General features: G+C 34.9%; 2 protein-coding genes across 6 annotated transcripts in view; both read right to left on the bottom strand.

Annotated features, from left to right (window-relative positions):
* LOC139134578 (major facilitator superfamily domain-containing protein 4A-like) overlaps positions 1-5,267 on the bottom strand; it is a 92,864-nt gene extending 87,597 nt beyond the window's left edge. The window contains exon 1 of one of the 3 annotated variants that reach the window (XM_070701482.1): positions 4,729-5,267. In XM_070701482.1, coding sequence (XP_070557583.1) covers positions 4,729-5,063 — 335 coding nt within the window. In that variant the 5' untranslated portion in view covers positions 5,064-5,267. The remainder of the gene's footprint in view (positions 1-4,728) is intronic. The other 2 variants (XM_070701480.1, XM_070701483.1) reach the window with 2 other exon arrangements.
* Positions 5,268-9,889: 4,622 nt separating this feature from the next.
* The window catches only part of LOC139134577 (mitochondrial 10-formyltetrahydrofolate dehydrogenase-like), a 47,033-nt gene continuing 39,805 nt past the window's right edge, over positions 9,890-17,117 (bottom strand). For all 3 annotated transcript variants that reach the window (XM_070701477.1, XM_070701478.1, XM_070701479.1), the window contains exons 21-22: positions 16,593-16,792; positions 9,890-11,448 (exon numbers count right to left, since the gene is read on the bottom strand). In XM_070701477.1, coding sequence (XP_070557578.1) covers positions 11,393-11,448; positions 16,593-16,792 — 256 coding nt within the window. In that variant the 3' untranslated portion in view covers positions 9,890-11,392. The remainder of the gene's footprint in view (positions 11,449-16,592; positions 16,793-17,117) is intronic.

The following is a 17,117-nucleotide window of genomic DNA, read 5'->3' as shown; positions in this document are numbered from 1 at the left end:
TGCATACACGACTACATCATATTCAAAATATTCTCTTGGCAATGTGATTGCAAAGTGTTGAGTAGGCCACAAGAGCACATTAGAACCACACTGTAGAAACAGTGAACTGATCATGATTGCAGTATAGATCCCATAATGAGGGAAATCTTCACACAATATTGTAAAAGTCTGTAAGTTGTAAGAATTGTATTGTAAGGATATCAATACAATACTAATTGTGTTAGTATCCTTACTGATACAATTAAGTCAATACAATCTTATAATTGTGTTCAATTATAAGATTTATCAATCAGGAAATGTACATACATGTACTAGACAAAACATCCATGGAAAACAGATTATTGTAACAAATCCACTGATATGAAAACTAAAGATGAAAGTGATGAAAGTGAGTCATATCATACTTTTTACTCAGAATTGGGGTAAATTGTAATACTTGTCAAGGTTTTTAAAAAAGCACATATTATACAAAGGAAAACGTTCATATTGGGCATTACCATTTAGAATGCTATTTGTTTGATCAAGATGTTTATCTAAAATGTTTGATAAACTGACTGACTGCTGACAATGTTTTTTTGCCAACAAGCCACCAAGCGGCCGGCTGACAGAGTTCCGCTGTGTTATGTTTAGAATAACTATTTGCAACACATGTGTTGATGAAGAAAGTGGAAATCTTTGATACATGTAGCTCACTACAGAATAGCCTGACCGAAATTGGTAAAAATAGCTGCAAAAATACACAATTGACAATTTGATCACAATTTGAACATATCACATTAAGATCATCCCAAGGAACATGTCTACTAAATATCAAAGCTTTCATAGAAGTAATTTTTGAGCAACAAATTTTTTGACCAAAATGGCAAAAATTGCCACCAAAACACAAAATTACAGATTTTATCATAACTTCAATATATCACATTTAGTTTATCTGTAGAAACTTGTATACCAAATTTCAAAACTATCAGACAAATAGTTTTTGAGAAAACAAAATTGACAAAAAATGGCAAAAATTGGTCCAAAAATACAAAATTGCAGATTTCATCATAATTTAAATATATCACATTTTAACCATCTTTATGAACTGTATACCAAAGATCAAAGCTATCAAAGAAACAAATTTGGTGAACATAAAAAATTGACCAAATATGATAAAATTCCTTAAAAATACAAATTTGCATATTTTTGCACAATTTTATACACATCTGAAATAGATTATCCCTAGGGAACCCTATCTGAAATATCAAAGCTGTCTGACCAGCTGTTTTGAAGAAGATTTTTAAAGATTTTTGACCAGTAATTGCCTTTAATTTGACCAATAATTGCCTTAAAAATACAAATTGGCGTATTTTATCACAATTTGAATGAATCTAAATAAGGTCATCCCGAGGGACCTGTATACCAAACATTAAAGGAATCAGACTGAACGTTCTGAAGCAGCTTTGAATGTAAAAAGTTGCTGGACTACAGACGCCAGACTCGGCCACACCTCCACTAATTACTAAATAAATAAGCTCTGAGTCACTAACAGCCAAGCTAAAAAACCTACACCATAAAATGCTAATTCACCTGAAAGGTAACTGTATACACCTAAGAAAAAAGTCCTTCAAATAATAACTTTGCTTAACTTCAAATAACTTTGTGATGAATATTAAACCAAACTTACTAATCAATATGAATCATGACTACATATGCCATGACAAACTGATATAATCTATCGATGACATGAATATTGAGAAACAAAAGTCAGACCCTGGTAGGTTATCAGTACAAAACACTATGCGCACTACCACTTATAATATTTTCCATAACAAGATCAATTACACAATACTTTCTATCATTACTGTCATTTTCATTTTTTATGCATGGATCTACATCGAAGTCTATCTACTGAACCATGAATTTAGTAATGCATGGTTCAGCTCTTACTAATGTGTATTTAATAGCTATATGTCTGCACCGTTACATCCGATGAATCATTTTTTATGACTGCCATCAACAAATAACAAATATTGTTGATAATCCACATTCTAATGGTACAAAACTATCCTTACCAGTAGAATTTAAGTCTACTTGGCCCATTAGATAAAGAAAGCTTGCATGTGGTCTAAACCTACTAGGTTGATCATTCCTATTGATATGCAATAAACATCAGCAGAGCATCACGCAGTAATCTCGTCAGGGACATCGTCATATTTAAACGCTATCAAATATTTGGTTACTTTTACCAAAGTACTGTGAAGTGAATACATGGGATATACTTAAAGTATCTTGTGTGTATACACATGGGATATACTTAAAGTATCTTGTGTGTATACACATACTGTAATCTCCATCACATACTCTATTCCTGTGTTTCATGTTTAAATGCATTGTTTAGAAAATATATCAAGTTGCACAATGTTTCATTCTCATTTGCATTTGTTTTATACAGTCCATGCATTACAGTCATCAACGTACTACATACACATCATGTATATTCAATCAAATGGACTAGGAAGGTCATAATCATAGTTGCTTGTCTCTAATTTAGCAGAAGCACATGTGCAATAAGCCAGATCTCTCTACAATGACCAAAGAGCAACATGGTATCTTCTGTAGGCTTAAAGAATACATAGACATGCAGTACGTCTTATAAAAGTATGCAGTGCAACCAATAAGGTATATTTCAGGAGCAGTAAGCAGAGTTGTTTGATAATCTTGACGCCTAGTGGCCATAAATTCTACATTTTAGCATCTTTACGGAATGTGATATTGAAATTATTCTGTCTGTTGTTAATCCTAAAATTTCTGTATTTCCTCCATGTTTTGCAATTGCATTAAATTATACTGAATCATGACCAATGTACACGTTACACGTAAAGCAACAGAACTAGGAAAAAGAAGTGAAAATCCAAGTCCATCAAAAACAGTTTATCTTGACACTTCTCATTTGCTTGTAATACATATATGCATTTTAATCTAGTGAGAAGATCAATGCAGAAATCATAGTTTTCAGTGCTATAGGCAGTCATTTTATACTGTCATGTGATTTCTACATACGCGCTTTAATAAAAAAAGACATTAGGAAAATCTCTTTCTCTGCGGCACACAATGAAGAATATCAAAGATATTGAATCTTTTGCTCAATAGCACAAAAGGAAAAAACTAACAAAAAAACGCCTGCAAATGAAAATGGCTGAGCAAAAGGACTCGAATGAAATTTTGCTAGCTGCTAATTTCTCTCGTGTATGGCAGGCTTAAGCTTAATATTGTGATAAAATGAAAATGGCCCCTGAAAAGCACAAGACGTATCAAGTCAGATAAGACTGTTTGATACAAGAGTCCATTGCCGTAAAAGCCAACTAAACACTGTATTCAACATGGTTGGATTATGTATTCAACAAATACACAAAAAAACAAGCATATGGCTCGTACAGAAAATATGTTTACAACATAATACATGCACAAGCACTGGCAGTTACGAATATTGCAGCATGTTGGTATGTTCTTGCCATGACAACATTCCACCCCCTCCTTTTCTTACTCTGAAACTAAAAAATTTCACTTTCAGAGTGATGATACTAAGGACGTCGACAAAACAGCTTCACATACTCATGAGTGATATCAAATATGCACACATTGTGACATTAATTGACATACACGTTTTAATTGATGTTTGGGGATTCATACATGATATTAAAAACTGACAAGTAGTGATTTGTGGGGGCAACTCATGCATGACCTCTTTGTCAACTGTCCTCTCACTGGAGAATAAACCCTCATCAAAAATTAATCGAATATATTCACTGTACTGGTAGCAACAAGCCTCCTACAATACCTAATTATAGAGTTTTGATTTGTAACAATGCTTTGAATAACCACGGTTTAACGTTTTAATCGATAGTGCAATACCCTCAACATTTTCAATGTCGATAAATTTCCCTTTTTTCTAAAACTCTCAGAATAACACACCATTACCAGGTGATTTGTCGAATTAGTAAAGTTTCTTTCATCAACTTCACGTGCAGTCCATCGAACCATGCTGGTTGTAGTTTTACCTCCATCATCCATGATCGAACCAATCATCCCTATATCCCGTTCCCACCCATCATTACTACATTGCGCTGACAGAAAATTTTACTTCGATTTTTCAAACCCTGTTTGCATAATACTCACAAGTCAAACATGTGCACACGCTTAAAATGTATAACACATTCTGAAAACAATGTTCTGGCCTTAAATGTTGACTTTAACAAATGTGAGAACGGTGACTGGCTATGCGGCAATATGCCGCTATATTGTGTCAGACTCCTTGAGAGCAATATACAGTCGGAAACTGCAGACGACACAACAAACCCCGCTATCTCAATTCTCTACGATTTCTTGTCAAATTATGTATGTCTAGCTGGGTCATCGACAAAACAAAGCATGTAACCAAGTGATCAACATATCTGCCAAACATTCAAAATCCGAAGAGCTGACATATCCAGCGTGGCTGAAAACTCCACGCCCAGTATTCGAACGCCTTAGCACTTGATGACAGATACCATATCGACGCACAGGTAAAACTTTGTGACTGATCTGACCACTTGTTGTAGCGGTATGCAAGAAAATAGGAAGTACTTCCTGCCTTCTTGCAGTATGATATGATCAAACAGGCATCGGCGGTTTATGCCATCAAATGCTCATGGAGTTGTATTGATATACCTGTTAAAGCTTGTTCGTATTTTCAATGGAATTACTCACCTCTCGACCAAAACGCCACCAAACATTGAGCCAACAAGGGTACTCAATGCCTGAGCAAAAAACACCCAGCTCATAGTTTCAAGCGGACTGCTCGTCAGACAACCCAGATCAAGTAAAGTTGGTCCGAGCAGGGCTACACACATGCCGAAACTCCAAAATACGCTACAGTATGTCACCGTCGCTTGTAAATTTTCTTGAAACAATTCTTTCGCCGAAACTTGCGGCTGGCCATCGTCGATGGGCTGAGATTTGACTGGTGAACTTTCAGTCTTCTCCATCGCAGCTTCGTTCCCAGACGACTGTCCCTGGTCAGAGTCCCTTTCAGAAGTTGCCATCGTCAAATTATTCAAGGATCGGGTGTGAAGTCGCAACTTCACTGCCCTCGTAAACGATGTATATGTCTTTAGATGTCAGCCTTCCGCGACTAACCTTGAAGACGCTGTGCGAAATTTTGACAAGACCACTTACGGTTGAGTTGTGGCTCGCACTGCACTGATAGGGATCACTGTCACTGCGAACATTGACAACTGAAACTTTGCCAGCGTTGCACCTTTCTAAAGGGACTATTCCATTAATGGGGAGGGGTGGTGAGAATAATAATAAACATTTCAAGATTGTTTCGGAGGGACTCAAATCCCGGGACCCAATTAATCACACATAACATGCCATATTTTGTGGCGTTGTTGATCTCGTATGTGTTATAGAGTTTCGGAAGAAAACATGTTCTCTTTAGAATAGGTATTTAAATATTGCATAGTGTCCGTATAAGGTAGGTAATGTGTACAGTCTGCGTCTGTTTACATTTACGTGGTCCGCACCCTACCATGGAGGATCTTGCTTGAAGTTGAACAGTCATGGCTTACGGCTTGTGTCTGACACACAGCGACCGTGCAGTTGGTTATGAAACGGAATACGGTGTTTTCATCGCTATTATAATAAAACGAGTCAGCACTTGTAGACTTCTTTCCTACTTCTGTTTTAGTGTGAGCTATCTACAAAAAGACACTGACGAACGGTCTTCAATACGATATATTTCGGTGCTCGATTATCATACACGACATCCATAGACACTTTCTGGCTATATGTGTTGGGGGCGCTAAGGAAAGATTAAAACGACCTCTCGTGAACACTAGCCATCACTTTAGGGATGGACTAGTTTTGGTCCAAGATACCAGGCCGGGGTGAATTCCCAGTAGATGCCTTCGGAAAAATCCAGCCACAGAGGGCATATAAAAAATGTGGAAAGGCGACATGTAGAAAAAAACAACAGTTAACTTCTGTCATTAAGCTTACTGGTTACATTTAGCATGCTTTTCGGACGGATCATAACATCTAATACTTCAGTTTATTTTCTCAGAACACCCTTATGGAGCAAATAGTAATTACAGAGGGTGGGATGGTGGCATTTGGGACGATCATTGTTCAGAAAGCTGTTCTCGGGTGGGTCGCTATTTTACAACCTGTCTTGGAGGAGATTATTTCTTTGTTCTCGCTTTCTCTTCGTTTACTAGTAGGCCTAACTCCTATTAAATTTTACTGAAATACTCATTATTTAACCCGCCAACATAGCGTGCTCTGCATATGTATGCGATGTGCAATGTTGTCTTTGGCAGACGAATTGTGGCCGCTGTCTCTTTTACAATGATTCATCGACAACTATTTCAGTTCTACATGGAGGGGCTACTATAGCATCATCTAAAGTTCCAGTTACCGTCCAGTGCAAACGAGCTGAAATGATCAAGTTTGATCAACATTTCGTTGTTTATTATGTTTGTTTGGTTTTAAAAGAAATTCGGGAAGTGGTCTGGAAACAGAAAAGGATTTTCACTGTATTTCAGAAGGTTTCCCATCAGTCACCTCCTGTACATAGTAATGATACTACAACTGCATGATTTACAGTTATAGACATAAACTTTTTGCACGTGCTGAGCTGTGCATATCTGTCCTAACTTTGCTGTTGTCACAAGCAGTGAATGTTGTCGGTGAAAACAAAATTACTCCTCCAAGAAGATTTAAAAGTTGTAACAATGGTCAAAGTTCGAAAAAAGAAGGCAAAGTGCCACAGGAACAAAAAGAAAATGCTCCCCGATCAACTTTACGACCCCCCTCGATATAGAATGGTCCACCCTTATAAGTATTTGCAACCCGAATAGCAGCAGTTCCAACTTTTCTACAATTACATGTACAGATGCGCAAACTGCCAGGCACTCCAGAACTTACTTATTTATTTGTAAAGGGGTGTGACATGGTCGTATACAGGTTATATTAAGATTCGATATGTCCTTCTCTTGTACACTCACGGACACGATAAATGTTAATTATGCACGTTACACGTTTGACAAGTGTGGAGTGATAAAGAAAAACACAGAGAATTCATGTCCAAAATATCATCCATGAAATAGCAATCAAAATATTGATTAACTACCGTATATAGCCACATACCGGTGCCTTACATGAAAATAGCAAGATTTTGAAAATTTGATTGTTCATGTACTATTCCCCTTTCAAAGTATAACAATACGCAGAAAGATCATATATGTATTGTTACTATATCATATATCGCTGACAATCTTCTTTACGAGTATTCTAGCTTTACTTTTCTCCCTTCCTTCAATAGTTCCCAACTTATCATTATTCAACCTCAATTTCAAAAAGCTCCCACCGCATTAGTCAATTGTATCTCTGGCATACGTGACTGCAATGGCTCCCTGCCATCTGAGCAACAGTCTGCCGAACCCCATACTTGCGGCAACTTTACACAACATACATGTAGTGCGTTCTTGTGGTTTTTGGTTTTATATTAGTGTTCCTCTCTTGCCACATCACATTATGAAATAATCGAACCCTTTTTAGTATATATGTAATTTGAGAATTTCTAACACTCTACGACGAGTTCACCTAAATTGATAATTGATGGATAAATCTCTTTTTTGGGCCTGTTTTCGAAAGGTAAAAACTGCGAAGTAAACTGAAGTAAAATACTGTCTCTGTCTGTATATGTATGTATGTATGTATGTGTATGTATGTATGTATGTATGTATGTATGTATGTATGTAAATGGCATGGGATGGCATAGATAGAGTTCTGTATCGACTCCAACAACTTTCCCCAGCGATATTGGGTGATGTAGAAAGTTGCGGGTTACGAATCTGCAGCAAGGGGTAGCAAAAGTATCAGTTTCAAGGTTTCTCTGTTCCAGAGTTGTATAGATAAAAGGGATGAAAATATGAAAAACAGCAAAGAACTCAATATTTCGCGTCTTTGAATCTCAAAATAATTAGTCAAGTCCCTTTCCCGATCACTACCTGTACGAAATACTGTGAACCGTAGTTAACTCAGAATCATCTTCATTACGCCACAGAAAAGGAAGTCTGTGGTTTCCCCCCTGTCTGCGGTGAACCACTTGCCTTAGTCTCCAAAACATATCTCGACGTCAGCTTTGTATAATTACGTGGCGTTGGACGGTCAATTTACATATTAAGTAAGTGTTCCCCAGGGAATTTGTAATTGCTATGGTTTTCGACATGGCGGTGATTGATAACACTGTGTTTGATAAGTTGTATTAAATTTACAAATAGGGCCTTTGTCAAGTTTTTAGAGTCAACAAGTCTAGTCAGGTAAAGTTAATTCATGTTCAGAAAATGTCAGTGATATGATAGGATATTTATGTTGAAAATTGTGGCAAGACACCCTGCTGACATAATTTACACTCAAAGGTTTTTGTTTTGAATTTTATTAAAGGAAGATAATACTACTGTATGATGTATTAAATCATACTGTTTTCACAATATGTTTTTCGAACTTTTCAATAATGATTAAAGAATTCACTTTAAAACTCATCTGTTCCAGAGCCAATGTTTTGATTTACAAGACCTCATCTTTCATTGAAGAAAACTTTAAAGTTACCCCAAATATAAGTTTAATCACAGTGCCTCCACACACCAAAGGCACTGTGGTTAACAAACAATTACATTTCAGCCTTATTCACTTGCATCACAAGCTGTTCTGTCACCCTGTCACAAGCTGTTCTGTCACCCTGTCACAAGCTGTTCCGTCACCCCTGACCCTGGGAGAACATGGTTTTGACTTTCTAAAAATGTAAATTTTATGGGATTTCATGCTTGTTTACTTTGTCAGGTAGTGGATATATTACACACTACCCATGCCTGTCTGCTTTACCACAGACAGCAAAACACATATGTCAAAGTGTAGTCCAAATGATAACCATTGCTTTGTGATTTTGTTTTCTTGTTCAGCTTATCATGACAAAATCCAGTGGCAGGTTTATTTAGGAATGGAAAGTAGGACCCTCTGGCCTACATACTGATTATCTTTCCGGTTTTGAATATTTTTTTCAAGTAATGCTGCAAACTTAGTAGCAAATTATTCAAATTCAAATGATGGTAAGTGAAATGCCTAGATCTTCTTTCTGGCATGAGATCTACTTTCAGTTCTCTGCTATGTCTATGTTATGGATGGTCTCTTCACACAGAAGAGGGTTCCATAGCACCCTTTCCCCACACAGACTATGGCGTTCACAACACTCACAACTCAAGTGTAGTCCTCATAAAACTTAACCAAGGGTCTGTAATTTTGCATAACTTTGTGGATTTTAGGCAATTGAAATGATAGATCATAAAATTACACAACTACATTAAATTGAGAATATTACATCATTAATTGATTGAGCAATGTTTTCAATTTAGGAAAGATACATTTTGCTGGCATGTACTGTTCAAACTTGTTTCTATTTTTTCCAATGTGATAATTCATATTGAATGTGACTTGTTAGCATTGCAGCTGATAATCTCTAATTTCTTTAAAATTGAAGATCTTTGGATTATCACTAGTAGGTATCATCAACTCCACTGTACAGTGCATTAAGATCACCAAGGAAGCAAAGGTCATGGTGCTGTGACTGCACTTTTTAAAACAATTTTTTTTCTCCTATTGTTTATTTTGAAATAAAATTTGGTGATACAGAAATTTTGTTAGGCTATTAAAATAAATTACTTTTGACTGAGCTTTGTAAAGTGTTTTGAATTACAGTACCCCATCCTAGAAGCTTCAAGTCAATGTATTCCAAAGAATTATGACTAAGCTTGGTTTGCAGAGTATAAATGGTGAGAAAACATGATACATTACACTATACACTCCATGATAAAATTTATACAATATCACTTTATTTCACTGACCATATATTATAGCAGGACAATAATTTCAGCATGCAATAACTGTACAACCCTCTTTCACACACTGAAGAATGAGACACTTTGATAGAGATAAAACAACTGTTTTTATTACATATTATAAGTTTTCTGAGCCTCAATCACATTGCTTGTGGGCCCTTAATTGTGCTGTAGTGGATCTAATATACAGGTTAATCTGTACAATTGGATGCATAGAATAGACCTACTGCTTCTTTCTGTCAAAAATATGGTTTTCTTTGGAATACAATGTTAGAATTCTATAAATTCTCATCTTGTATAGAGTATTGCACACAATTATTGTTGTTTCATTTCTAGTCATTAATCTAATTGCTGCTATTTTCAGATTAAAGTTCCTCCAAAACACTGAGATTCACTTTTCATGACCATTCTTAGACTAAGTTCATTTCAATTTCAAAATATTACATTCCACAACAATAAAACTGCAACACTCATAGCAGTCACGCCAGTACAACAGGCGTTGGCTTTAAAAGCTGTCTGTTAAATTCAAATTTCCCAAACACTTTGAATAAGCTTTCTTAAAAATATTACTAGTTTTTCATATATTTGGAAACTGCCACTGAGTAAAATAATGTCAGATGTTTAAAAGTGAACACAACAGCATAGCAGTGTGATATCAATTGTAAGTTGTTGGATTGTTGACAATAGCTTTGGAATTCTAACTTTTACTTTGCAAATCTAGCAGCAAATATGACGGTTCACTTTTAGCTTCAAGCCTTGTGCCTTTAGCAATTGGCGAAGTCTACTTTATACAGAGCGCATGGTACTCATGTATGAGACTGTTAGTGTTTCAACCAGCATTCAAAATATCCAAGTCACTTTTACAATGTTGCTGGAAATAAGGTTGGTACAAAAACCTGAATAAACCTACACTTGAAAACAAACCAAGCATACAGTCTACAATCGTGTGATGTGTCTGGAAGACAGAATACTACAGTAACGTCAGTAGCATTGATCAAAGTGGATTTTTATTGTTATGAGATGTAGCAGGGGTACGTACATGCTCAAGTGTTAAACAAGTTGAACTGATTGGGCAATAGATCTCTTTGAGGGCTAGATTTCACCATTGAACTCACATAGTGTGTAATTGTACAGTTTGTTGACTGACTATGAAAAGTAACAGTAGAGTATTGAGGAAATACTGAAAAAGTAAAACCTGAAAACTTCCGACATACAAACTGCAAATCTTGTAGCATATGCAAAAGCTGTTACAGTTTCCATGCTGATACAGTTGTCCAACAACCAATTGAAGAGATTTGTACACCATAAACTCACTTCAGCATAAACACCAAATGATTGAATATATTACAGTGTAAATAATCATTGTCCACACTGAATTATTGTACTAAAGTGGCATAAATAAAGCATCATTTTAACAGTCTTGTTGATGAGTGTTAATATCATTTTCGTGTTGATCTTCACTTCACCTCAGCAGTTTAATATTCCACAGTAACTGTCTTGGTCTTCAAATACTCATTCAAAGCCTCTTGACCTGCAAAATACACATAAAGAAACAGGTTATACTCTATTTCTACTCTCTTTCACAAATTACAAAGAAAAATTTGATAGTTCAAAAGCTAGTATGCTTTTTCAGTCTTTTCTAAAACTTACTAACAACCTTGAAAGGGTCGATTATTTCTAGTACAATTTACTTGATATTTGAAGTATCATTTAACATTCAAAGTATGAGATGGAAGAAAGAAGACGTTGACTAAACTAAGCTAAAGTAATCATTTCAATCTATGATAGTTTGCCCTCGGGACATCTTATCTATAAATCAATTATTAAAATTTCATGCATTAGACAGTTCAAATTACATTAAATTAGGAAATTATTTCTCTAGCATTCATTGTGGAGGCTGAAAAGTGGATTGCTCAAAGACATTGGACAGGAAGTTTTCCATGAAAATACAAAGGTGTAATCAGAAATCTCCATAGAAACATGTAGAAATCGATCACTGGAAAGCTAGATAAGAGAGACCCAAGAGAGATTCGTAAATGGTGTACAAAAATTACAAGATTGCTTTGGAATTCTACTGAACAATCAAAGTACAACTTCAACTTCATTCAGGGCATTGTTTATGAGAGTGAATGTATCTGTGTTTTTGTATTGTATTGTATTGTATTGTATTGTATTGTATTGTATTGTATTGTATTGTATTGTAGTATTGTATTTATTGAATCTTATTGTATTTATTGTATTGTACTGATGTTTTTGAACAGATATCAAGCTAAAGTACTGAAGGGAATTCAACAAGCAAATTAATGTTTTATTTACTTGTGCATCCTAACAAAATCTTGCCAAGTTTTATTTTAATTCTATGTAGTCTACGTAAACTTAGAAACCTGTAAACTAGGAGGTCATATTCGTGCAAGTGCTGATCAAGATCTTATCAGATATAACTCTTGCCAAATTATAAAATTCGCCATTTTTATCAATTAGAAACTAATTTATATGAATGTGTAGAAATTCTTTATTGATATCTTAATCTCATCTTGAAGATAATGTGAGCAAATTTGCATGACATTTGTTGAATTTTCAAAGATATATCTGCCAAATTGCACAGATTTGTCAAATATACAAATTACAACTGTAAATAAATGTATCTCACTGACATGCCATATTATCTACAGCAACACTACAAGCTTACGTAACTAGTTTCATCAAATTTTATAATATTCAGAGGAGTAATCATAAATAGTAGATCTAGATTTTCAGCTGATCATACCAGGTACCAGTTAATATCACCTGTGGCCCTGGGGCTATTTGTCTGTGGTCATTAGAAGGCACCCTAATAACTGTTCTTGAGTAGATCCTATCTTGTACATTCATTATTTACTGCTTTAAGGCATTGCAAGACAACGTGACATTTAGGATTGAAACCAATTTTCAGCTGTTGTGTAAAATGGAAAACTTTTCTTGTTGGCCACAACTGTTAGCTGTTTTAATGGCTGTGTACATATCTGACAAGACTGAACACAACAACAGCAAGACTGATAAAGGAACAAAAATCCCTGCCAAGCTGAATTCATTTATTTTAAGTGTGGACTTCTATTTCCATCATCAAATAGAAAACTTCCACAAATTATTTCATATTTTGAACAATACAGAATACATCTTCTCATCTATAGTATGGATTGGTGTAAAGGTGTTTATTTCCATACAAAAGCTATTACTCTGGCTTCACACTCCACTAATATGCTACTTCATTTCTATGTACATTAGTTATTGCATTTATCAACTTTCATTAAATACCAATTTGTTAACACTTCCCTTTTAGGATATACTAATCAGACACTGATATTAAAACACTGTCTGATTCAATTTGTGAGTTGTAAACCTTGCAGTTCTTAAAATTATGAAAGCACTGGAATAAAAGACTACCACATGAAGGACAAGATATAATTCAATTGCTGATTCTCAATACAGAAACAACTGAGAGAACTGGAAGGAAGGAAGGCTATTTTACAAATATTGGATACGCTGCAAGGAAAATGAAAGAAGTCAGATATAATTGGCAATTTGCTGGTTTCCAAATCAGCCCTCGTACAAGATTAACAAGTTCACCTGAGAAATATGTCAGCAAAACTCACTGTAATGAGAGTGTGTGTGTCGCAGTGTCAAACAGAAAGGTTAGAAGGTGATACGTTGGTCAGGAATACATATTGTACTGAAAGAAGTAAGACGTGATGAGTGGGAGGTTCCCTGAGGCAGACAGCCATCGCATTGATATGTTCTGACTAATGGATGTGTAACAGTAATTTACGAAAATATCAACAACGGAAGCATTGCCTGTACTGAACATACTGGCTGATATTGCTGCCAATGTCAATGGTTTCCTAGAAAAATGCATGTTTGTTCATGATATACGGTTAAACTTGTAATCTGTCTGAGAAAAACAGACACTGCAAGTTCTACAGTCTAATGAAATAAAATGTAACAACTTGACACTAATTGACGGCCAAGGTGTAGAGAAATCACTATACATAAAAACTCCATTTAATTTAATCAGAAGAGTGATTACAATGCTGAAATATCTTAATTAATAGAATTACAGTCAGCATGATATTTCCTACACAGTTGATTAATCAAACAGTGACAGTGCATTTGTAATACTAAAATGCCAGACTGTTGTTTCTGTGTGATTCTTTGTCATGAACTATCTTCTCAAGATAAATCTTGGATTAAGATGAAGTTGATATTGTATGAGATGAAAGTTGAATATAGCCTTGCTGAAATCCACATTGTTTATCAGCTAATATACCCTTTGCGCAGGCACAAAGAGTGGATGAGACAGGAAAGTGACAGAGAGTTGTATGTTTTACTAATATTGACAGTTTGAATTTGCTTGAATTTTGAATAAGAACTGTTGTACAAATCAAAGATTCAGGTTGTGGTGATGCAATAATGACCATTGAACAGTTAATTTTAAGAAACAAAATTATTAGAGGAGGTTGAGGGTTTTTGTGACTATCAAAGACATTTGTATGGAAATATTGGAAGCAGTGAACTCATACATTGATAGCTAAACTGATATTTTAGTTTTACAAAGCTTGATTAACTTAAAAATTGCATTTCTGTAGCAAAACAGAAAAGGTGTACTTGATAGTAACAGTGCTCACATGGAATCAACAACATTTGGGACTAATATACACACATACTCTGCAAGTATTCCTATGATTTGAAACAATTTCACTGATAAGTGTTTGTTACACAGTTTTACAGATAAGATAGGTGTTTAGAACAAAGTTGGTCTGTAGCAGATGCTTATAAACACAATCTCATTTTAAAGTCTAGTTCAGATATTTTCATTGCATTTTATTTAATGTCAAAGGCAAGGCAATCATAAGGTTGGTCACAAAAAGAAAGAGTATCATTTCATTGTTTACTAGATTAAATCAAATATTGTGTGCTGATAGATTGTGTTGTTCTAAATATAGCATGATTATAAGGTGAAACCTTTAAAACATATCAAAAATATTTATATATGAAGGACGGCTTACACAGGCTAGATCCTATTACTTCAAACTACACGACTTTTGACCGTATGAAACAGAATGTCATACAACTGATAATTTGACATGATAAATCGTTGTCTCATAAGAAACATTCATATCCAGGAGCTATGTTCACAGATGTAATGTGATATATAACTCAATTAATATGTAAATTTGATGTATGAATAGCAAATTACAAATGCAGAGATCAAACATTGACTCAAAATGTCATAACTTGTGACTTTTTTGTGAAATTATTATATAGTTACTGGTAACAAGAAAACTGGCCAAATGTTCCCGATGGCATCTCAATCCCTAACATAATCATTCTTCCTTTATAAGTCAATTACAAACATATCAAGATATTTTAAGACTATCACTGACTGTCATTTAACTTTCTAAAATAAAATGTTTTAGTACCATTACAGTAAGCAGTAAAGATTTCATTTCTACATGTCTCTGTTTATAGTGAGTGTTTGTCGTTTAAAAGACTAAGACCATTAGGGAATACTTAGTCATTTTGTTGAGTTCTAGGGACTGCAAAGATCACATCTCCAGTCACTTTGTTGAATTCTAGGGACTGCAAAGATCACATCTCCAGTCATTTTGTTGAATTCTAGGGACTGCAAAGATCAATGTAATAAACTGATTTATCAGTTGTGAAACATACCATCTCTTTCAGTGAGAGGACTAGGAATTAGGAGTATAATCTTAGGTATTTGAGGTATTTGAATTTTTTGACAATTCAGACAGACCTTCTGTTATAAACATATTGTGTTTACCTTGACAGACATGTCAACCAAACAATTTCACATTGAAACTCACAATAAAAGCTATTTAGATACAGGAAAACAACAATGGAAAGAACATAAGTAATCAAAGATGGACAAATTAATGCACACAAAGAGGACAAACAGCTGTTTGGCTTCTGTTCCTATTTGTTATCAGCAAACTTTATTTGTTGCAGGCCAGTTTAACCTAAATTTCCCTATTAGTTATGTCTTTTATACTCAATATATGAAAATTGCAGGAAAAGTGATTAAATACTCATTACGGTATATGTGGTGAGACTAGAAGACAGAATTCAGTTCACAAATAGTGACATGGTTATACCTAGCATCATCATTCCTTATTTTAAAGAATTCCAGAAAGATAAGTATGATATGAGCCTCAGTGCCTTAGATTATTGAAAGTAAACTACTTGCTTGAGCATTGTGGACCTTGATTTAAACTTCAATTTATTCATTAATCGGCTATTTTAAGTGAAGTTTATTTAATCCTAATATTGCTTTACATGAAGTGTGCCAAAGTGCTGTCCATATGTTTGGTATGATGTTAGAAGAATTCCTCTTGTTTTTCTTGTTTTAAAAATGGATCACAATAATACATTTGAAGACCAAGGGAAATTTATGTCTCGGTGTGAGAAATCAGTCTCTATAAGCCGGTGGTGGCATTACTGTAATTGCAGCAAACTAGCTTATGCAAATTATGACATCAAGCTTAAATAACATTTAGATTCTGGAGAAAACTACAGAATGGTGTTAAGCAAGCAATATATTCTTTGTATGAAATACTTGACAATATCATTGCAATGATAAGGGTACAATGAAGAGATTTAATAAAGCAATGTTTGACTTACCAAGATCTTTGCCAAATCCAGACTGTTTGAAACCTCCAAATGGGGCTGCTACATCAGTCTTGTTATAACAGTTGAGGAACACAGTACCAGCATCAAGTTTATCAGATACATAGAGTGCTTTGCTGATGTCCTTGGTAAATACACCAGATGCCAGACCAAATTCTGTTTTATTAGCACTCTTCAACATGCCATCAACATCTCTGCAATTCAAAATGGAAAATGATATCACTATATTGTTTCAGGAACATCAAAGAGCCTTAAGAGCATAAAGTGTCATATTTCATTATAATATTGCCAAATACATCAACATGACACAGGTAAAACAGTTGCATGTATATAAGGTTATCAAATCTAAAAAGTGAACTATAAAGGTCACACTGCTAGTTAATGTACAAAATGTACAAAATTTGGTACATCCATTGACAGTATACTATATATTAGAAAAACTGCATCTTACAAGTTCATTACAGATTATGTGCAAAGTCTAACACTGATAACAATAACTGCATAGGTGTCCCTAGCAAT

Source organism: Ptychodera flava, chromosome 6, assembly GCF_041260155.1.
Source record: "Ptychodera flava strain L36383 chromosome 6, AS_Pfla_20210202, whole genome shotgun sequence".
NCBI classification, from domain to species: Eukaryota; Metazoa; Hemichordata; class Enteropneusta; family Ptychoderidae; genus Ptychodera; species Ptychodera flava.
The sequence above is the reverse complement of the archived record's forward strand: the minus strand, read 5'-3'. Positions and strand labels throughout refer to the sequence as shown.